We start from the raw sequence: 18,370 nt of genomic DNA on the forward strand, positions 1-18,370 counted from the left end.
CATAGGCATTTTCCCCATGGATCCAACGAAGCACAACTTCTAAAGCTACGGTAATTATTATATTAATTCACTTTGATCCAACAAGTTAGCTAACAGTTTACCCACACGCTAAGGACCAGAAAACAGTGCGAATTCATTTATTTTGGATTATTTCTACCGTACTTGGTCAGGTGGCTTTAGTTGACCTGGATTATAGTTTTGGGAGATAGTTGGCGTTAATGGCAAGATGCTAACAGTAGCATTAGCCAGGTAACCCCACCCCCACCCTCACACACATTTCATTCGCACACAAGTGACGTCATTAGCCTTTACAGCCATTTATTCTAATATTACTTTGCACAAACTTTGTTTTCGTGAGGTGAGCCCGATGCTCGACTACTCAGAAGCTACATAACCAGGGTCGTGGGGACGTTGCCATGGTGATTCCCGGGGCTCGGAACCACTTCAAAGTTGCGCACCCCCCCTCCCCTCCCGCGAGATAACATGTCCGCATTTCCAGCAGTAGTTTATCGGCCTTTCATCGTTCGTGGCCGTTCGCTTTGACAAGGCTCTGCGTGTCGGTTGGCTCTTTCTTGCGTTCCCTTTTATGACGCCGTTTCAGAGCCGTTTGAACGCCTGCCTAACTGCAAGCGGGTCAACTTGGAGAAAGCGAGTCATGTAGCTCGGCCCGTGTGAAAACGTCGAGGGGGTGGCAGTTAAACACCGAAGGTGGTTGGAGTCTCGGGTTGGTTTATAAACTAAACTTAATGCCATTTTTGTTGTTGTTTTCAGCTAAGTGGGTGGTAACATGGCAACCGGAGGCGCTCCTTTGGATGACAGCGCGGACGAGCTGCACAACTGGAGCGTCACCAACGCTAGCTTGGAGGACCGACTCAACAACATGGTAAAACCACACTAAATAAGTCCAAACTACATTTGAAGCACAATTGTGCACGTTTGTGTACCTAGCAGACATTTTTTCTCGTTGTACATGTTAATATCGATGATTGCTTGTGACATTTCAGGACTGGAGTGGGACACAGCAGAAGAAGCCGAACCGCTCATCAGAGAAAAATAAAAGAAAGCTGTCAGCTTCCTTGGTGGCGCAAAGCCGCCTAACCAACGACATTTCGCCCAGTTCCACCCCGTGGGGCGTTCGCCGCAAGACCGCCCACGTCAAATACACCAGCCAACGCTCCGTCCCGGACCAGGCGGAGCTGGACAAGATCCACCAGAGGATCAATTTCTCTGACTTGGATGAGGTGAACAGGATTACCTTCATGCAGGTGATGACTTTTAACTTCTTTTTCAAATTCTTCTTCACAGAGCATCGGTAGCGACTCCCAGGGCCGCGTGACAGCCGCCAACAACCAGCGGCAGCTAATGGCGGAGAATAAGAAACCTTACAACTTGGTCCCGCTGCACGTCAACACCAACAAGAGCAAGGAGCTGCTCCTACCCGCCACCTCTGCTCCTTCCACTCCCGCCGCCGTCGTCAAGGTAACCAGCAAGCAGAGTCCAGCAGCGAGGGATGACTTCAGCTCCGGGGCTACCCCCAAGGAAACGGCAACGAGGCCACGAGACAGATCGGCAGCGATGGCGACGGCAGCGCGCTCAGACGGCGAGGAAGGAGAAGTTGTCAGCAGCTTGGTATGACTTGTTTTGCCGCATCAGCATTTTTGGTTCTTTTTTTCAATTTGAAGTAAATTCCTGTATTTAGCTGAAGGGATAGAAATGAAAGCATTTTTTTTAAATCGAATCAATCCATTTTAATTTACAGCCCCTGGTGATCATGTGTATTTGAGAATAGGATTAAGCATCACGACTGAGAGAAGAAAGTAGGATGAAAGTGAGGCAGGGCTGTATTTAGGGCAGTTTATAAATACGCCACTCTGGTTGCCTGCTGCAGTTGCTTCTTCTTCTCGTGATTGCGACCCGCTCTGGCCACCGAGGTTTTCGCTCCGTCTCACTCTTTTTAACACCATTACCCCCGAAATGTTGTCGTGCAGCTGGTAAGCAAGCTGATGCAGATCCGCGAGTACATTTGTAAGGCCAGCTCCATGCGCGACGACCTGCTGGAGAGGAACGATGTGCCGGCCAACGTGGAGCGCCTCTCCCATCTCATCGAGCACCTCAAGGAGCAGGAGAAGTCCTACCTGCGCTTCCTGCAGAAAATGCTGGTGGGTCTTCTGCTTTGTATGGCAAAGTACCTTTTCGTCTGTGGAGAACTTGGGCAAGCGTCGCCTCTGCTGATGCCGCAGGCTCGGGAGAACGAGGAGGACGGTAGGACGCAGGATTCCGCTGTGGGCTCCGGCTCCTTGGGGGAGAGCGCCTCACTCAACGTCGACGTGAGGTCTTCGGATGCTTCGAACGCAGCCGTACGCCTCCTCGCAAATACTCCTCCGGGTCGGTGTGTCGGATTTGTTGGGAAATGCGAACGTCGTTGCAGGGCGAATGGGCCGACCCGTCCATGCGAGACCTGAAGGAAGAACTGGAGAACTTTCGCAAGCAGCACGAGCTGCTGAAGAAGATGCTGGAGCAGCAGGATCAGCTCAGGGCCCTGCAAGGCCGCCAGGAGGCTCTGCTGGCCATGCAGCACAGTGCCGAGCGGGCGCTCACAGTCATCGAGGATGCGGCAGGTGAGACCACAAGCGGGATTGTTATTTTCACTGCAATAGCGCCCCCTAGCGGCCCGCCTCTACAAATGGCAGAATGTTGGATTTTTGTTGTCGTGTCTTTGAGTGGTTCCAGAAACCACGGGCAGCGTGTCGGGGCTGAGCATCACATCGGAGCTCAACGACGAGCTCAACGATTTGATCCAGCGCTTCCACAACCAACTGCAAGACTCTCAGGTACGTCAGGTCACAAGCGGGCGGGCGGGCGTGCACACGACGACTCGTGCCTTGGCTGACTTGGGAGTCTTTAAAACGGAATTGTTCATATTGTCCCACCAATAGAGCAAGTCGGTGCCCGACAACCGACGTCAGGCAGAGAGCCTCTCCCTCTCCAGAGAAGTCAGCTGGTCCCGGGGCCCCCCGGCCTTTGGCCCCCCTGAGCACAGGCCTGTACTCCACTCGGCCTCCGGGCCCCACGGTGGCCTTGACGGCGGGGCGACGGCCGCCAGCGCCAAACTCACCAAGCTCCAGGAGCTCCAAGACAAAAAGGAAACCATGGACAAGATCTTACACGAACTGCACTCCCTCAGAGACCAGACGCTCAACAACAACTATTGTAAGGAATGAAAACTTCAGGTGATTAAAGCCGCTTTGGGTATGCAAACATTTTTTTCTTCTTTTTCAGGTGGAGCGTTGTCAACGCGGCGCAGTTTGAGCACAGGCGGCTCGTCAGATTGCTCAAACGCAGTCGCGGCAGCCGCTCCCTTTCAACCCTTGCTCCCGCAACACGCAGACGCTGCCAACTCCACAGACAAACTCAGGTAACCACAAAAACACGGTAGGTTTTTTTTCCCCCCAAAACTAGACGAAAGCCAAATGATTTATTCAAATAAAATATTTGTCATCAAATGCTTGGTCACTTGTTGCAAAGCCATTCCATATTTGCCTTCCATTTGACCTTTAGTTAAATGAGATTTTTTTTTTTTATTTCATCTTGCCCACAAATAGGAAGCTGAAAGAGGTCCACAAGCGCCTTAACGAGCTTCGGGAATTAGTGCAGTACTTCCAGCAGACGTCAGACATGATGGTGGACGCGGTGAATGAAAATGTCAAGGAGGACGAGGAAGACGAAGAGGAGACGGAGGACGGCTCCGTGCTGGAGGCCATGTTTGACTATGAGCAGGACAATCGCCAGCCCCCCGCCAACATCAGGTCCGTCGTGGCTTTGTGTCTCACGGGAGGGAGGCTTTTGTACTCCGGCTCGAATGTCACACGCGTGTGAAATTTCAACCCTTGCCTCGCGCGCTTAGGAACTCGCAGCGCAGCGGCCACTGGGGCGACTTGAACAGCGTCGCCAACCGCTGCGCCGGCGGCGCAAACAATCGCGACAGTCGACTCAACACGGAGATCAACAACCGCTCGGCGGGCAACCTTCGCAGCTTTAATATCCCCTCAGCCATTGGTACGCACACGCGCACACTTGTGCCACTTTTCACTGTGTATTTGACCCGGTTTTGGCTCCTCCGCCCGCCCCTGCAGAGTGCCAGTACAACCGTGACACGGCCTACAATTGGGTGAAGGATGAGGACGGTCTCAATAATGAAGGCGCCGGCGCCCACCCCGAAGGAGCGTCTGGCTCCAGGTCAGGCAGCAGCCTGGCCAGCGAGGCGGGCTTCTCCCAGGGGCTTCACCAGCAGAAAGCCAAGCAGAAGCTACGCCAGCTCCAGGACCTTGTCGCCATGGTCCAGGTGGTAATATCAACAATGTCCACGTTCGCAAAAATGTCTTCGTATTTTGACAAGTGTTTGTCCCTTGCGTCCAGAGCGACGACACAGACGCCAACACGGCCAACGAGGAGGAAAGTTTGCACCAACAGCAGAATAACACGAGAGTGAGTGCGGGGGGCCCACCAGTTGCCGGACCCCAACAGGATCCCTGTGGATCAGATGTGGCTTTCTACAGCAAGGCCAGGTATGTGGATTGGTCCAAGTCATCCCCCACGCACCTCCGCTTTTCTTCCTTGCCTCTCTTGACGTGACTCAACAACAGGGAGAAGATCTACAAAGAGAAGCTCCGTCAACAGAAGCAGGCGCTCAAGCAGCTCCACAAGGAGCGGCAGATGCTCGGCGAGATCCAGGACAAGATCCAGGACCTCCAGTTGACGTGTCCAGACTTGCAGGTACCTCTCCTCAAATGTAGTGTTATTGCTGACAGACATGATCATCACATTTCAGAATATGGCGTCTTGTTTGTTTTTCCCAGTCATCACTGTCCAGCCAAGTGAGCGAGCAGAGTTTAGTTTGGAAGATCCCGGCCGCAGCTTCCACGCCGGCCGTCGTGCAGCCTTCCTCCTCCTCGGCGGCGGCGGCCAGAAGCAGCCCGGCCGTGCTCAATCCCACCGCTCCCGAAGCTGCTGCCGCTTCAGTCCCCGACAATGAGGTAGCAACAGGCAAAAAAAACCCGCTCCAGGTGGAAAGAACCTTTCAAGCCCACTTGCCCTTCTTGCGTCGCCAGCAGCTTTGGTCAGAGATGCGTCGCCACCAGGTGGCGCGGGATGACCTGCGGCAGCGGCGCAAGCAACTGGAGTCCCTGATGGCCGAGCATCAGAGGCGCCGCGGCGTCGCCGACTCCCCCTGCGGGACCGAGGAGCAGCCGGGTCCCTCCCAGCTCGCCGAAAGCCGCGATGAAAGGTATCAAGCCCATCGCAGAAATGGAACTCAATGAAAAGAGCTCAGATTTGTTTGCTGGTGTTGGCGTTGTCAGGACGATGGCCACCTGGGGCTCCACTCCCTGCAACCTGGACCAAGACGAGGACGGCGACTCCAGCTCCGAGCACAGCAGCGAGGAAGAGGACAGCTCCGAGAGCTGCTCTGTCGACGACGGCCCGGTCTTCCCTAGCGGCAGCACGATCCAACCCGTCTACACCAAGATGAAGAACCAAGAATGGTCAGTCCAGAGTCTTATCAGGATATTTTCCTTTTGTCTGCGTCGTAGCATAAAGGTTCAACTTCCGTTGCTCTCCTTCGACAGTAACCCGAAGCCTTCGGCATCCTTTTCCTGCGGGTCCAAGCAGCAACAGCCAGCGCCGCCACCCAGAGGCGCCGACCGATCGGCGAGCCAGCCTGCGAGCGCCAGACGTCAGGAGAACCTCTGCTGGGCCTCTGCGCTCTCGGCGACCGAGGGCTCCTCCCATTGGCAGGAGCAGATCGGCCAGCTGCAGAGGCAGCTGGACTTCAGCACCAACATGTGTCAGACGCTGCTGCAGGACCAGCAGGTTGCCGCTCGCCTCGGGTCGCGCGCGAAAGGTTGCCGACGCGAGCGGACAAGAAATCGCAACGCAATGTGTCTTCCCAAGATGCTGTCGTACATGCTGCAGAGCTTGATGACGGGCTCGTACGGCGCCTTGCCCAACGACCCCGCGTCGCCGCAGGTCCACCTGCTCATGCACCAGCTCAACCAGTGCTACACGCAGCTGGCCTGGCAGCAAACCAATGTGCAAAGGTAAAAAAAAAAAATCAATGGAAAATTGTCCGTCACCGCGGAGCCTGGCTTCACCCGTCGCCCGTCCGCGCTCTTCCAGACTCAAGCAGGTGCTGAACGAGCTCCTGCAGCAGCCACAACGTCAAATGCGACAGCAGGCTTCCCCGGCGGCTGCAGGTTAGCACCCGTCATTTTTTATTTCCAAATACATTTAATTTGCAAATGGAAAATGGAAGTGAGACAGGTAAATTGTCTTCGATGTGGTATTCAATTTCCTAATTTTTCTTTTTCCAGGATTCGGCCCGTTCTCTCTCTTCCCCGCCCCCATGGGAGACTTCCCTCAAGGTGCGGCAAGTGGCGCCACCCACGCGAGCCCCAACCAGCAGAAGCAGCACGCGGACCCCAACACCTCCATCAAAACAGAGTACATGAGTTTCCCGCCTCCGCTCCAGCGCTCGCCTCTTAACGCGACTCCCGACAGACGGTAGGGCTCGCCGATTCTGGAACGGCCGCGTCGCGGTTCATTCCGCGCGCTTCATCTGACTTCCTTTTAGAGCCACGGGCTGGAGCAACAACAACAACAACCACCACGTCCCGAACAACGCCGTGCCACATCAGCCGCCTCCGACAGGAGAACGGGCCCCTTCCTTCTCTTCTCTCTTGTTCTCCCCGCTGCCGCCGCCGCCGCAGCAGTGGCGCCGCAGCCCCTGGACCGAGTGCGAGCGGGAGTCGGAGGCGAGTTTCAGCAGTTTGCCCGACCGCGCCGACCCCACCACCGTCACCAAGACCTTTAAAAGCGGACGCAAGGCCTCGGCCCAGGCCAACCTGGCCTCCCGCAGCAAAAGCCGGCGCAGGCGCGGCAAAGGAGCCCACAAGAACAATGGAGGTACAATGTTTCAATCATGATGTGAGGGACGGTCCGCAAAAACATCCACCAAACATTGTGCCGCTCTTCCTTGGCTTTCCACCACTCCCAGGTCCGGAGAGCGACAGCCTGAGCAGCACGGCCGACTTGGACCAAGAGAGGGCAGCGTCGGCCCGTCACAAGGACCAGCATCTGTTGGACAAACTCACGCAGGAGAAACTGAACAGCAAAAAGACGCCGGGCAACAGACCCAACGACATCTCCTCTGGTACGACAAAAAGAAAAGCGCTTGTCGGGCCCTCCGCTTTCGCTTGCTTGTTTGGCCGCGACTCTTTTCACGGCTTGCGTCGCTTTTGAAGACGTCCTTTGTCACGTTCGCCTTTCATTGTGCTCATTTATCCTACTGACAGCCTATGCTTGGAGAACACCCTTCCTCTCTAACCGAATTGCATGCACAGAAGCTGCAGGTAAAGTCGCCACACGCATGACGCCCCCCTCCCACACCAGCACCACCCCACCTCACCCACGCACGGGCCACACGCGACCCGCCGGCGTTTGCGACCGGAGCTCTGACAAAAGGTTTCGGCTGTCCCGGCAGACGCCAGCAGCGACTTCTCCTTGTTCGAGGCGCTGAGGGAGACCATCTACTCCGAGGTGGCCACGCTGATATCCCACAACGAGTCGCGGCCTCACTTCCTCATTGAGCTCTTCCACGAGCTGCAGCTGCTCAACACCGACTACCTGCGGCAGAGGGCGCTCTATTCCCTGCAGGTGAGCACGCCTAACCCGAAAGCGAGTCATGGAAGGGGGGGATCCGATTGTTTGGCTGGATCCTCCAGGACTTAGTGAGCAGGCACCTGGCAGAGAAAAGCGCCTCCCAGGAGATGTCCCCCCTGGGTGCGGCGTCTTGGGCCACCGGCGGCTCTCAGTCCGAACTGACGCCCAGCGAGAGCTCCACCGTCAGCGAGGCGGTAAAAGTCGCCTTCCCTCGCCGCCTCGCTTTATTTTGTACCGGTCGATGGCTTCAACACGAGTCGGTTGTGTATCTTTAGGAAGCGCCGGAGAAGACCTCGAGGAAGCGAGACGACATGGAGTCGGTGGGGAATGACAGCACCTTGTCTTCGAGCAACCTGGATCCGTTCTCCAAGGACGATCTGGGTACGCCCTACCGCCCGCCCGCCCGCAACGGGCGAACAAGCAAAACAATGTCGGGTTTGACCGCACAGGCAACACGGTCATCCACTTGGACAAAGCTTTGGCCAGGATGCGCCAGTACGAGCGCATAAAGCAGAAAGCCGACTCGGACCTCTCCAATGTTGAAGCCGCTGCTGCCGAAGCCACGGACGGTACGTCCGACGCCGTAATCGTTGATCTTTCGAGTTGCTCTTTTGAAAATGTTTCTGCTCCCGCTTGTGAGCAGAAGGTGGTGCCTCCGGCGACGTGCACGCTCCTCAGATCGACACCACCAAGCTCAATCGTCAAATCAAGGACATCATGAGCGCGGTCATTCCCTTCCTTAAGGTAGCACCGGCAGACTTTGCAATGTCAAAAGGTGCACTCGTGAAGAGCCGCCGGCTCCTTCTGCGTAGGACAACATGCACGAGGTGTGGACGCTGCGGCTGGTGACCATTCTGCGCCGCAAGGTCCTGGAGCTCACGCGGCAGAAGGACGAGAGCAAGGAGTTTGTGCGCTTCTTCCACCGGCAGCTCGGCGGCATCCTGCAGGTAACGCGCTTTCCATTTGGTTGCCGTGACGAACAGGGCAGAGCTGTCGTGTTTAATGTTTTTTTTTTTCGCTCTCTCTAGCATTCCCTCAGTCGCTTCCTGGGCCAAACCCTGAAGGACTGCGGCGAGGACCTCCTGGTGGAGGTCTCGGACATCCTCTTCAACGAACTGGCCTTTTTCCGACTCATGCAGGACTTGGACAGCGGCATTGCCGCCGTCTCCACGGAAAGCCGGCCGCGGACGGACCGAGCGGAGCAAACGGATTCCCCGAATCAGGAGAGCACAGCGCTCCAAGTGAACGCGTCAGCCTCTTCCGATGAAGACAAGGTCCGCAAATCGGTTCGTGACATTAACACGGCGTCACTTTCCCAGCCGAGCGAGCGAGCGCCACTTTGAACTTTCTCCGTCGTAGGATAAAGATGACAGCGAGCAAGAGGTTCTCCCTCCTCCCCCTCCTTCTCCGCCTCTCCCTGACGATCCGAAAAACTGCAATGACGAGGCCGACGGTCATACGATGCCGCTATCCATCAGTGAGTGGAAAACGGCTGGAAATATTAGATATATGAAGTTTAAAATGATCTCTCCAGTCCTTGTCAGCTTTTAACTCTGCAATGTCTTGCGGAGGTCTTTCGATAGCAGAGAGCCAAGCCCTGAACAACTACGGCAGCGGCGAGGATGAGAACCACGACGACGAGCAAGAGCCTGAGGAGTTTGAGGCCGCGCCCGCCGACGTGGAGACGTCCCTGCAGGCCGCGCCCGCCGACGCGGAGACGCCCCTGCAGGCCGCGCCAGAGGTGGCTTGCATCTTTACGCAGGATGAAACCAAAGAAACGGACCTGAAACCAGCCAACGCCAACGGTGGGTGTGCCTCCGTAAACTTCTTTCTTCCCCACGAGTTGGCGTTTATTCTTCTTGCAATACATCATTCCTGGTCACATTGATTTTGAAGTCATTTAAGTAATTTTTTTTAATGTAATTGACAAAAAATGGTATTGAACATATTGCTGTTGTGTAAACACTGGATAGTCCATTATATCGCATCACGCGTCGTAATATTTCACAACGAAGGACGTTTATATTCGTCACGCGGTCATTAGCGCATCTTTCATTTTGCATCCTTTCTCCCACCAGAGGGCAGCGAGCTGGCAGATTTCGCTTCGACTGAAGAAGAACCCGCTGAGGCGGTAAGTCCCAAGTGCGATGAAGAGGAGGACGCAGTTGGCGCCGCCGCTGCGGCCGGGGAAAGCGTCAGAAGCTCTCAAGTCCACACGGCCCTGAAAGACTCCAACGCCACCGGCACCCCCGACACCGAATCCCCCGTCATGATCAATGTCGACGTAAGTACGAAGAAAGGCTTCGTGGAAACGTCTCACGACGGCAGACGTTTTCAGACATCAACTGGACTTGCAGGAAACCGGCAACAGCAGCCAGAGGACGTCGGACGAGGACGACTTTGTGCGGGTGGACGAGCTTCCTTTGCAGCTGCCCGTCACCAGCCAGGTAAAATCGGCAAAAAGGCGACAAATGCAAACGGAGCCGTTTGACGGACGGCTTGGCCGACAGGAGGAGCTGCAGAGGAGGATTGTGGACGAGCAGCGGAACAACGACCTACGCGCGGAAATCCTTGCCGACGCGGAACCGGTGCTGGTGGGGAACGATGACCCACCTGAAGGAACCAGGTTAGATTTTCGTGTGAGGTGTCGTGTAAAGAACAGAATTGTAATTTTTCTTTTTTTTTTGGCGCGTTTCAGAATCTTCTGAATAAGTCCGCTCCACTCATGTAGGTTTTGCACCATCTTCAATTCATTCATTTTAATGATACTTTAACCAATACTGTAGTTCTATAAGCTGTACTGCACACACATGAGTTGGTCAATTTGATTTTAGTGAATCAATGAAGTTTGTGTGTCGGGTGTGGGGTGGGTTACAAGTCAACACTGCTGACAAGTTCAAATGCTTTCTGTTTGTGTTCTATAAATGGACTTTCCATGTCAGGACTGTTACGTTTTAAATAAAATGTTGGGTGTTTTAATAAAGGCTGAAGTTGTCATTTTTTCCCTCGTAGTCAGTGGCGGGTTGGGTTGGGTTGCTTCACCAGGGCATGCAGGGGCTGGGGCAGTCGCGAACGTACGACTCCAGCGTGCCCGACGACACTTGCATCAGCGTGGTGTATGTCGTCAACTGCCGGGTGTCAAGAATAAAAAAATCAGAATGGCAAATTTGAGACACGATCAAAATCCGATGATGTCACCACTCACCTTGTTGAGGACGGGCTTAGTGGACAGGACATCGTACAGCGTCTTCAGGGACACGTTCTGTCAAAACAAAGGCACAAGACTTGGAACTATTGCAATGTGCAAAAAAAAAAAAAAAGGAGAAAAAGTCAGGTATGACTTTAAATTTGTAGTTTAAACCTAATGAGGAAAACCTGACTTAAAATTTGGTAAAGGGCAAAATAACAAAAAGGTCAACATTAGTTTTGTAACGTAAAATGTCGTTTTCCTCACAGCTTGCGACGTTTGGTTCATGCACTTGACGGCGGGTGTCCGGCGGTCGTCCAGGAACAGCGGCTCCTTCCAGTGGTCGTAGTTGGTTTCCAAAACGAACCAGCGGCCCAGCTTTAGATCGATCCTAAAAAGCAAAGCGAGGCACAGAAAGAAGAAGAAAAAAAAAAAAGCAGCGTGACACACTGGGGGTGGATTTTAATCAGTTGACAAACGCTCCGTCGGTCATGCGCTTCGTGCTGTCATTTGTTGCGCAATCAATTGTTTTACAAGAGCAACAACGCAAGTTCATTTTTTTTTCATCTCGACCGAACAAATCAAAGTTGTTCAAAAATAATTAATAAATAAAATAATCAATTATAATTAAAAGATAATAATAAGTACCCCCCCTCCCTCCCGTAATAGACCACTTGGCGTCCTACGTCATCACAAGCGGCGCGAAATCGATTGGAACGAAATGACGCCAGACGTACGTCGTGTTGATAAGTAAGGTGTTTTCTTTTTCTAATTTAAAGTTTTTTGAATAATATAAAACAATATCAAGACGACTAGCTGTTATGTACACTGACGTGCGAGGAAAACATGATCATTTTTCTCAATTCCAACAGAAGCGGACATTTCAAACACCGAAGGACACAGACTTCAACGAGGACATTTCCAGAACTTCTTCCACAGCTGGTAAGTCACCTTTTTTGTTAAATTTACTTTCCGACTTCCAATGGAATTGTGAAATAGCATTGAATTAGCAGCGTTAGCATTAGCGCTAGTGCGTCCGTAAACACCGCAGCAACTTCCCCAATTTGACGCGATTCTCACTTCCCGTTAATGTCACTAATTAAACTTATTTTCTGTCTTCAATTGTTGGCTAAGGAATTGTGAAATAACTTTAGCATTAATGCTTGCGCGTCCGAAAACTTCCCCAATTTGACGCGATTCTCACTTCCCGTTGATGTTACTAAGTTTGTTGTGAAGTCGCAGTTCTTTCTTTCGACGATAGCCCAAGCTACACTAAATACATTTCTAGGTTTCGACACGAAATAAAAATTAACATGGGGCCGCTTCAAGTCATTATTTAACACGTAGAAGGGGGCTTGTCTTCAAGAGTTAAGTTGGACATTTTCAGTTAGAAATTAAAAACATTTTCAGGAGGAAAATGTAAATAACACAAAAAAGTGCAAATCTGCCATAAATAAAGTAGCATTTGTCAAGTTGTAATTTTCCCCTCAAAAATATACACTACCGTTCAAAAGTTTGGGGTCACAAAATTGTTTGGGTGTATATATTTATTTAGATAATTTAGATAATTATTTATAGATTATATATATATAATCTTCTGTGTAAAAAATCTTATAATATATGTATACTTATATTCATAGATTATATATAATCTTCTACAAATATAAAACAATTTATAATATTTAATTCATAATATTTTATTATCAGTTATATACAATAATATTTACACTACCGTTCAAAAGTTTGGGGTCACCCAAACAATTTTGTGACCCCAAACTTTTGAACCTTAGTGTATATAAAATATCAAAAGTCCTAACCAAATGCAAGCAAGTCATTTCTAAAAGATGGCGTGACTCTTACTCGAGGACGTCCAGACTGGTGAGTCTGGATCTGGTGATGATGCAACCTTGCCCCGTGCTGTTTCCTCCCAGGATGAAGTAGGCGGGAGCCAGAAGCTTCGTCTGAGCCAGCTCAAACTTGGCCTGCTCGTAGCTACATCGCAATCAGAGGCAATAACACTACAGTCATTTTTGAAAATGGCTAAAATAGTCCTAGAATTCGACTTCAAACTAGTTTGTGTTGAGACTTTTTCGAGATCGACTGATGATAGACGTGTCTACAAAATTGCGAAGTCAAACTAGCTTCAGAAATTGAAATACCTGGTTGCGTTTTCCAGTACGGAACGAGTAAGGAAGCTCATCCAGAAACCGTCTCGCTTTCCCAGGATCCACTCCAGGATGCCTGCTCGACTCGAGAACAAAGCGTTCGTGCGAAATGAAAACAAATTCTCCGAAAAAAATTAGACTCCTACGAGAAAAGCGACTCACCGATATATCCTCCATCCAGACTGAAGCGTTCATTCATGGTGAGGGTGAACGTTTTCTAAGAAAGGAGACGACATATGATCAGATCGATACAGTTGATATCAAAAGTCGGCGTGTCGATGAATTTACAGGCTTGATGCCGGTCAGCATGCCCACGTAACCGGCAAAGTTGGTCGATTTGAAAACGGTGCGGTTGTTCCTCTTGAAGTCCACGTTGATGACGATCGATTTTAGCTGCTCGCTCATGACCCAAGACTTGTTCTTCACGTCCCATCTGACACACACACACATGCACACATCCATCTAAATGTCGCCACCCCCGAAAGAAAATGTGGTTCTAGCTTCAAGTGCAGATTTTGTGGGGCACAATCATTGATTTGTCGCAAATGTAAAATGGCAGCAGCGCTCTTACCCCATAAACAAACCAAAATCCAGGTTGCGACCATGCAAGAGGTTTCCTATCAACACAAAAATTCATTTCATTTATAGATTTTTGTAAATATAATTTGTCCATGGCAGGACTAAAAAAAAAAAAAGTTTGATTTAGGAGCTGACTGACCTTTTGCGTCCTCCGCAACCACTGAGGTGCAAACGGTAAACACCTCGTAAAAGATGTTAAACAGGACCACCTCGCCTACAAAAAAAATTAATCATTACAAAGAAATGGCAGAAATAAACAATTTAGTGTACCTAATAAAGTGACCCCGGGAGCGAGCGCTTACCGAGAGGAACTCCCGACGCGGCTGCTATTCCTTTCATTTCGTCACCGAACGGGTACGGGAGCGTGTTGGCAACCAAAGGCTGCATGTGATACAAAAACAGATTCATATGATAAAAGAAATCATTAAAAAAAAAAAGATAAGTGACTCACCAGAGCGAGGTCCACCAGCTCGATGAGCTTCCCGCCGGGAACCAAAGCGTTGGCCAAGTCTCGCACGGCCTGAATCATGCTCACCAACTTGCATCGCAATGAGAAACGTGAGACAGACAAAAATAGCAACAATAATAATAACGATAATAATAGTGATGAAAATATACACCTCCGCCTTTTTGTCGGTGATCACAGCTGTCCATCTGTCCTTTGGCGGCAAGTCCAAGTCCACAGCGTACCAGCTCACAGCGCCTCGAAACCTACATTTCAATTGGGATTTAACGTCATCAGTTTTTAATATTTGAATAATTCACAATAATTAATTCATTATTGTACTAATTTTTCTGCTATCGATTTTTTTTTTTTAGAATCAAAGTGACTTATTGCTAAATTAAATTAAACTGAAATTTCTCTTGCTCTCCCTCTCTTCAAATCATTTTGCGTTGACTCAATACTAAAACATTAACTTCTGGTAGCTCTAAATTGTTTATACACTCGATTGTAAATCCCATTTTCCATTTCTCGTTTGCATAAAAATGAGAGCAAATTTGAAACTGTGCGCAACGAGGCAGACTTGAACGCACCACGGCCAGAGCACAAAACACGAGCAAGACAAAAACATTAGCACGCTAATTTGACTTACGTAGGCCCACTCGGCGGATACATTCCCGTTCGACAGTCTTCTGTATACTGCAATTAAATACATACGCGGAATGACACGGTTTCTTCACACGCCCTCAATGAGACAATGTCACTTACCGGCGGTACAAACTGTGACGACGCGACTGCGCTTAAAGCAGCTAAAATCAGCGAAAGATAGCGGGCCATTTTGTAGAATACAAAATGTTTTGAAATGACTCGAGAGGACTGCTACTGTTTTCCTTGTCAGACGGAGCCGACTTATGTTCCATCGTGGGGCGGGGGGAAACTCGGAAGTCGCCAAATGTTAATTCATGTTTTGTTACTCAAAATGACGGGGAAAGGCGGTTGTATTTTGTTTTGACATGTTGAAATCTATTAGTTTATGAATTCAACTGGTATTTTTGAGTAAAATTGAGTAGATATTATATATTAAAAAAAAAAACTTCGATGGTTTCTTCCATGCGGAAGTGTTTGGTGAAGTTGCTTTGTTTTCGGTTGCGACATGTGACTAAAACACTCCCACACTGGTTAATCGTTATCATTTGTTTAAAAAGTGGTGATCAAAATCCTAAATTGTTTTGGCTACACGAGCAGATAGATAGATACGTATTAATTAAAACTTACATCTCGCTCTACATACAGTTGAAACAAGTTCTCGTCAAGATGAGTGTAGGCTATTAAAATAATCTGAATTTAAAATTGAAATGAATATTTAGACCTGTACACACACCTTTCATCAAAATGTGATCTATGAAAAAGCCATTCCTCTAAAAGAGATATATTTGCATAAATATATATAAATAATATAAATTATGCACGATACACAAATGAAAACATTTATTGGTGGAAAACAACAACAAAATAAAACAGTTCACTTGCAGTATCGATCCGCTTTCATTTTGCTCCTCCTGTAATGATAAAGATATGCCATTCTCATGACACGCATCACAAATACAAGTGAATGAAGCGACGTTTGCGTTTGTTCGGGCGGTACCTGTCGAGCAAAGCCTCGTGAAACTTCCCGTCTACTCTGGCTTTCTTCAACAAGGCCGGCTCCTCCTCGTTCAGCCGCAGGCGACGGTCCTGGAAACTTTGAAACTTCTTCCTGTCAAATCAGATTTTCATGTAAGAAAAAAGAAATCATTGCAAAAAGTTTTGAAAGTTGCCCCTTTTCCATCATAACAACAAACAAATGACACTATTTATAGCATTTGATAAAAAACCACAGAGGATTTATTTGACGACTCTCTGTTATAATCAAATGCTATCAGCTTGGAATGAAATGTATCCTTAGTTGTACTCTGCAAAATGTTTGTGTGGACTTAACAGTGAAGCAAAGTAATGAGCAGAAGGAGAAAATGTGCTGACATGCACAGCAGTGAATCCAAGTCTTAGTCAGACGCAAATCAAGAGGCCGTGTCGAGTCAGCTGACCAGCAAGTAAAAGAGGAATTTGGACCGGGATACAGTTGGACCTGAAACAGCGCTTTTAAAACCAAACTGTAAAAACACACTTTGTGAATGTCCACTGTACTTACACGTAACTGAGCTCGCAGGACTTGACGTTGCCTCTGTCCTCGTCGGCGAGGTCATCTTTCGGTTTCGGGTCTCGATCCGCGCACGAACGGATCTGCAATCGCGCAGACGCTCGTTACGTTGTCGGCTCTCGCGAGGGTTGCGATGGAAGGACAATGATCGCGCCTCACCTTTAGCATCTCGCCGTCGCCCGCCGTCTTGCTGGTGGCCTCGATGTCGCCGCTCTCGCTGTACGAGATGAAGCAGCTGTTGGCCGCCAGGAGCGCCGTCCTACCCTGATCCAAAAGGAAACGAAACCGTATTATGTTGACGGCAGCTCTCGCAAGGCGAAGCTACACTTAGCCGGTTTGTTGTTGTTAGCTACCTCTTGAAAAACGGGCTCCCACTGTTCCCGGGATCCGATGGCATCGGCTCGGCCCACCACCAGGTTGTCCGCGTTGAGGCCCACGTACTTCCCGTAGCCCGACTTCAAGGCTATCCTTGAACCAGCCAACGACAAAGAATGAAGATTCCGTTTATCATCCGTCAGAGTAGCTTTGCGAGATTTTCGGCACCTGTTATCGGAGAGTTTGACCGCAGTGAACTGTTCGGGGGGGTCCGGTCCTTCGTCCTCTGAAACGAAACCCATAAACATGAATTTGTTGGTACCCTGTTACTAACCCAAACAGCAGCACCAAATGAGGCTCTATCTCCGAATCAGTTTGTGCGTCGACTTAAGCAAAAGCGCTGTCTCACCTGGGTGCGGTGCGCCGACCGTGAAAAGCCCCGTGTCCAACGCATGGATGTACGAATTGTTATGCATCTCGATGGCCACCGTACCCACGATGTCGCCAAAATGGCGGACGGCCCACCAATTGCCTGTTGACAGGGAATTTCTAGTTATTAAAATACGATTGTATGCGACACATCAGTACTGCGGAATAATAACAAACAAGCAGAACTCGCACAGACCGACAACATCTAGTTTGGATTCGTCATCTTCTGCCTTTCGCTTCTTACTTTTGTCCTTCCTCTTTTTCCTGTGAAAGAAAATTGGAATTGTTTATCACAACACAAGAAATAAAATCATAGCCGTCCTAAAAATGAACCAAGTCGATTTTAATCGTGCATCCCTAATTATCAATGCTGAATGCAGCAAATTCAATTTGTCATCACGGTCACGTTTTAACACGGTTTGGCATGCACGCTGAATGTTCAGAAGATTTCCAGTGACATGTAAAACATGCTAAATAAATATTGTTTATCCTACTGGCTACAACTTTAACCCTGTTAGCAATTAGCACAAATCGCTAAAGCCATTTCGAATTCGTAACTTTGAGCCAGCTCGCTCTATTCTTCACCAGCGATTTCTTGACTTACTTATTTTGTCCCTTCAGAACCAATTTGGTCGATTTAACACGGGAATACTCAGCCATCGCGTAAGAAATGAGAAAATTAGCAAAGTAGCACGCTAGCACGGGTACGTAGGCGGAAACGGAAGTTTGACAACAACTACGGCGGCCGCGGAGGCACAGTCATTTTCGATATTGACTTTTTTTTTTTAAGCGTCGAAATTGCAATTTATAGCAATACAATAGTAAGTTAAGATAACTTGCTGTGTTGCCATTATCACTTTATGTATGTTTATGATTATTAAGTCTAATGTATAGTCAATATAATTTATCTTTTTCTTTTTCTCCCTCCACATTGCCTACATGTTTACATTGTGCCCACTGTCAGAAAATTGATGGATTGGTATTTAGACCAGTAGAATAAACAACAACAACTCTTTTTTTTCTTTTTTTTGTAGCAGACAAGTTTGTTAAAAGAGCACATAGATGGTGAATACAATCTATTTCATGCCACCAATGACCCTGTTTTGTCTGCCTTATAAATCCTCAAATTTCCAATTCTTTCAATGAGAATCTCAACCATGGTTGATTTTATCTCTCGCTCTCTCTAATAATTAAACATACATCAAACTCTCTTTGAAACATTTCAGTACAGTTGATAATCCCGTCTTTTTTTTGTTCATGTCAAATGTCAAAATGGGATTTACTATAGCATGCAGCAGCACATCACAGGTGTAAATCCTCTTCTGTAAGCTCCTTTCTTC

The 18,370-nt window shown here is 49.2% G+C and overlaps 3 protein-coding genes across 3 annotated transcripts; 1 reads left to right on the forward strand and 2 right to left on the reverse strand.

The window, feature by feature from the left end:
* The first annotated feature begins 21 nt into the window (after positions 1–21).
* pcm1 (pericentriolar material 1) lies at positions 22–10,699 on the forward strand. The gene is given in 38 exon segments (XM_061273564.1): positions 22–50; positions 772–883; positions 1,005–1,241; positions 1,306–1,629; positions 1,989–2,159; positions 2,241–2,357; positions 2,429–2,618; positions 2,722–2,831; positions 2,937–3,210; positions 3,280–3,415; positions 3,603–3,806; positions 3,905–4,056; positions 4,134–4,342; positions 4,417–4,565; positions 4,644–4,773; positions 4,857–5,033; positions 5,109–5,284; positions 5,358–5,540; positions 5,625–5,868; positions 5,950–6,095; positions 6,175–6,251; positions 6,369–6,558; positions 6,629–6,960; positions 7,052–7,207; positions 7,350–7,406; positions 7,538–7,710; positions 7,779–7,910; positions 7,992–8,097; positions 8,166–8,347; positions 8,350–8,460; positions 8,529–8,663; positions 8,745–9,002; positions 9,076–9,193; positions 9,288–9,521; positions 9,795–10,000; positions 10,074–10,163; positions 10,227–10,342; positions 10,415–10,699. Coding segments are annotated over 37 exon segments (6,108 nt in total). The 5' UTR covers positions 22–50; positions 772–787; the 3' UTR covers positions 10,425–10,699.
* asah1b (N-acylsphingosine amidohydrolase (acid ceramidase) 1b) lies at positions 10,461–15,019 on the reverse strand. The gene is made up of 14 exons (XM_061273566.1): positions 14,858–15,019; positions 14,742–14,788; positions 14,268–14,358; positions 14,099–14,185; positions 13,950–14,028; positions 13,787–13,861; positions 13,640–13,685; positions 13,357–13,501; positions 13,231–13,285; positions 13,063–13,144; positions 12,764–12,895; positions 11,171–11,294; positions 10,922–10,978; positions 10,461–10,844 (listed from the first exon to the last, which is right to left on the reverse strand). The coding sequence occupies exons 1-14, from the start codon at positions 14,924–14,926 to the stop codon at positions 10,755–10,757; spliced, it is 1,179 nt and encodes a 392-aa protein (XP_061129550.1). The 5' UTR covers positions 14,927–15,019; the 3' UTR covers positions 10,461–10,754.
* A 543-nt stretch (positions 15,020–15,562) lies between these two features.
* frg1 (FSHD region gene 1) lies at positions 15,563–17,779 on the reverse strand. Its single transcript, XM_061273567.1, has 9 exons — positions 17,635–17,779; positions 17,227–17,294; positions 17,011–17,133; positions 16,830–16,887; positions 16,640–16,754; positions 16,446–16,550; positions 16,278–16,369; positions 15,735–15,845; positions 15,563–15,648 (listed from the first exon to the last, which is right to left on the reverse strand). Exons 1-9 carry the CDS (start codon positions 17,688–17,690, stop codon positions 15,612–15,614), a joined length of 765 nt encoding a protein of 254 aa, XP_061129551.1. The 5' UTR covers positions 17,691–17,779; the 3' UTR covers positions 15,563–15,611.
* Positions 17,780–18,370: the final 591 nt, after the last annotated feature.

The sequence above is a fragment of the Syngnathus typhle genome, linkage group LG3, assembly GCF_033458585.1.
Source record: "Syngnathus typhle isolate RoL2023-S1 ecotype Sweden linkage group LG3, RoL_Styp_1.0, whole genome shotgun sequence".
NCBI lineage: Eukaryota > Metazoa > Chordata > Actinopteri > Syngnathiformes > Syngnathidae > Syngnathus > Syngnathus typhle.

What these genes read in the sequence shown, in the direction of transcription:
- asah1b (XM_061273566.1), bottom strand. Translation starts at nt 14,926, where the DNA reads ATGGCCCGCTATCTTTCGCTGATTTTAGCTGCTTTAAGCGCAGTCGCG. An exon ending in GATTTTGGTTTGTTTATGGG is followed by an intron (nt 13,502 to 13,639) that starts GTAAGAGCGCTG and finishes TGTGTGTGTCAG; the next exon opens with ATGGGACGTGAAGAACAAGT. An exon ending in ACCAGTCTGGACGTCCTCGA is followed by an intron (nt 11,295 to 12,763) that starts GTAAGAGTCACG and finishes TTTGCTTTTTAG; the next exon opens with GATCGATCTAAAGCTGGGCC.
- frg1 (XM_061273567.1), bottom strand. Translation starts at nt 17,690, where the DNA reads ATGGCTGAGTATTCCCGTGTTAAATCGACCAAATTGGTTCTGAAGGGA. An exon ending in GTCAAACTCTCCGATAACAG is followed by an intron (nt 16,755 to 16,829) that starts GTGCCGAAAATC and finishes GGCTGGTTCAAG; the next exon opens with GATAGCCTTGAAGTCGGGCT. An exon ending in CACGAGGCTTTGCTCGACAG is followed by an intron (nt 15,649 to 15,734) that starts GTACCGCCCGAA and finishes TTATCATTACAG; the next exon opens with GAGGAGCAAAATGAAAGCGG.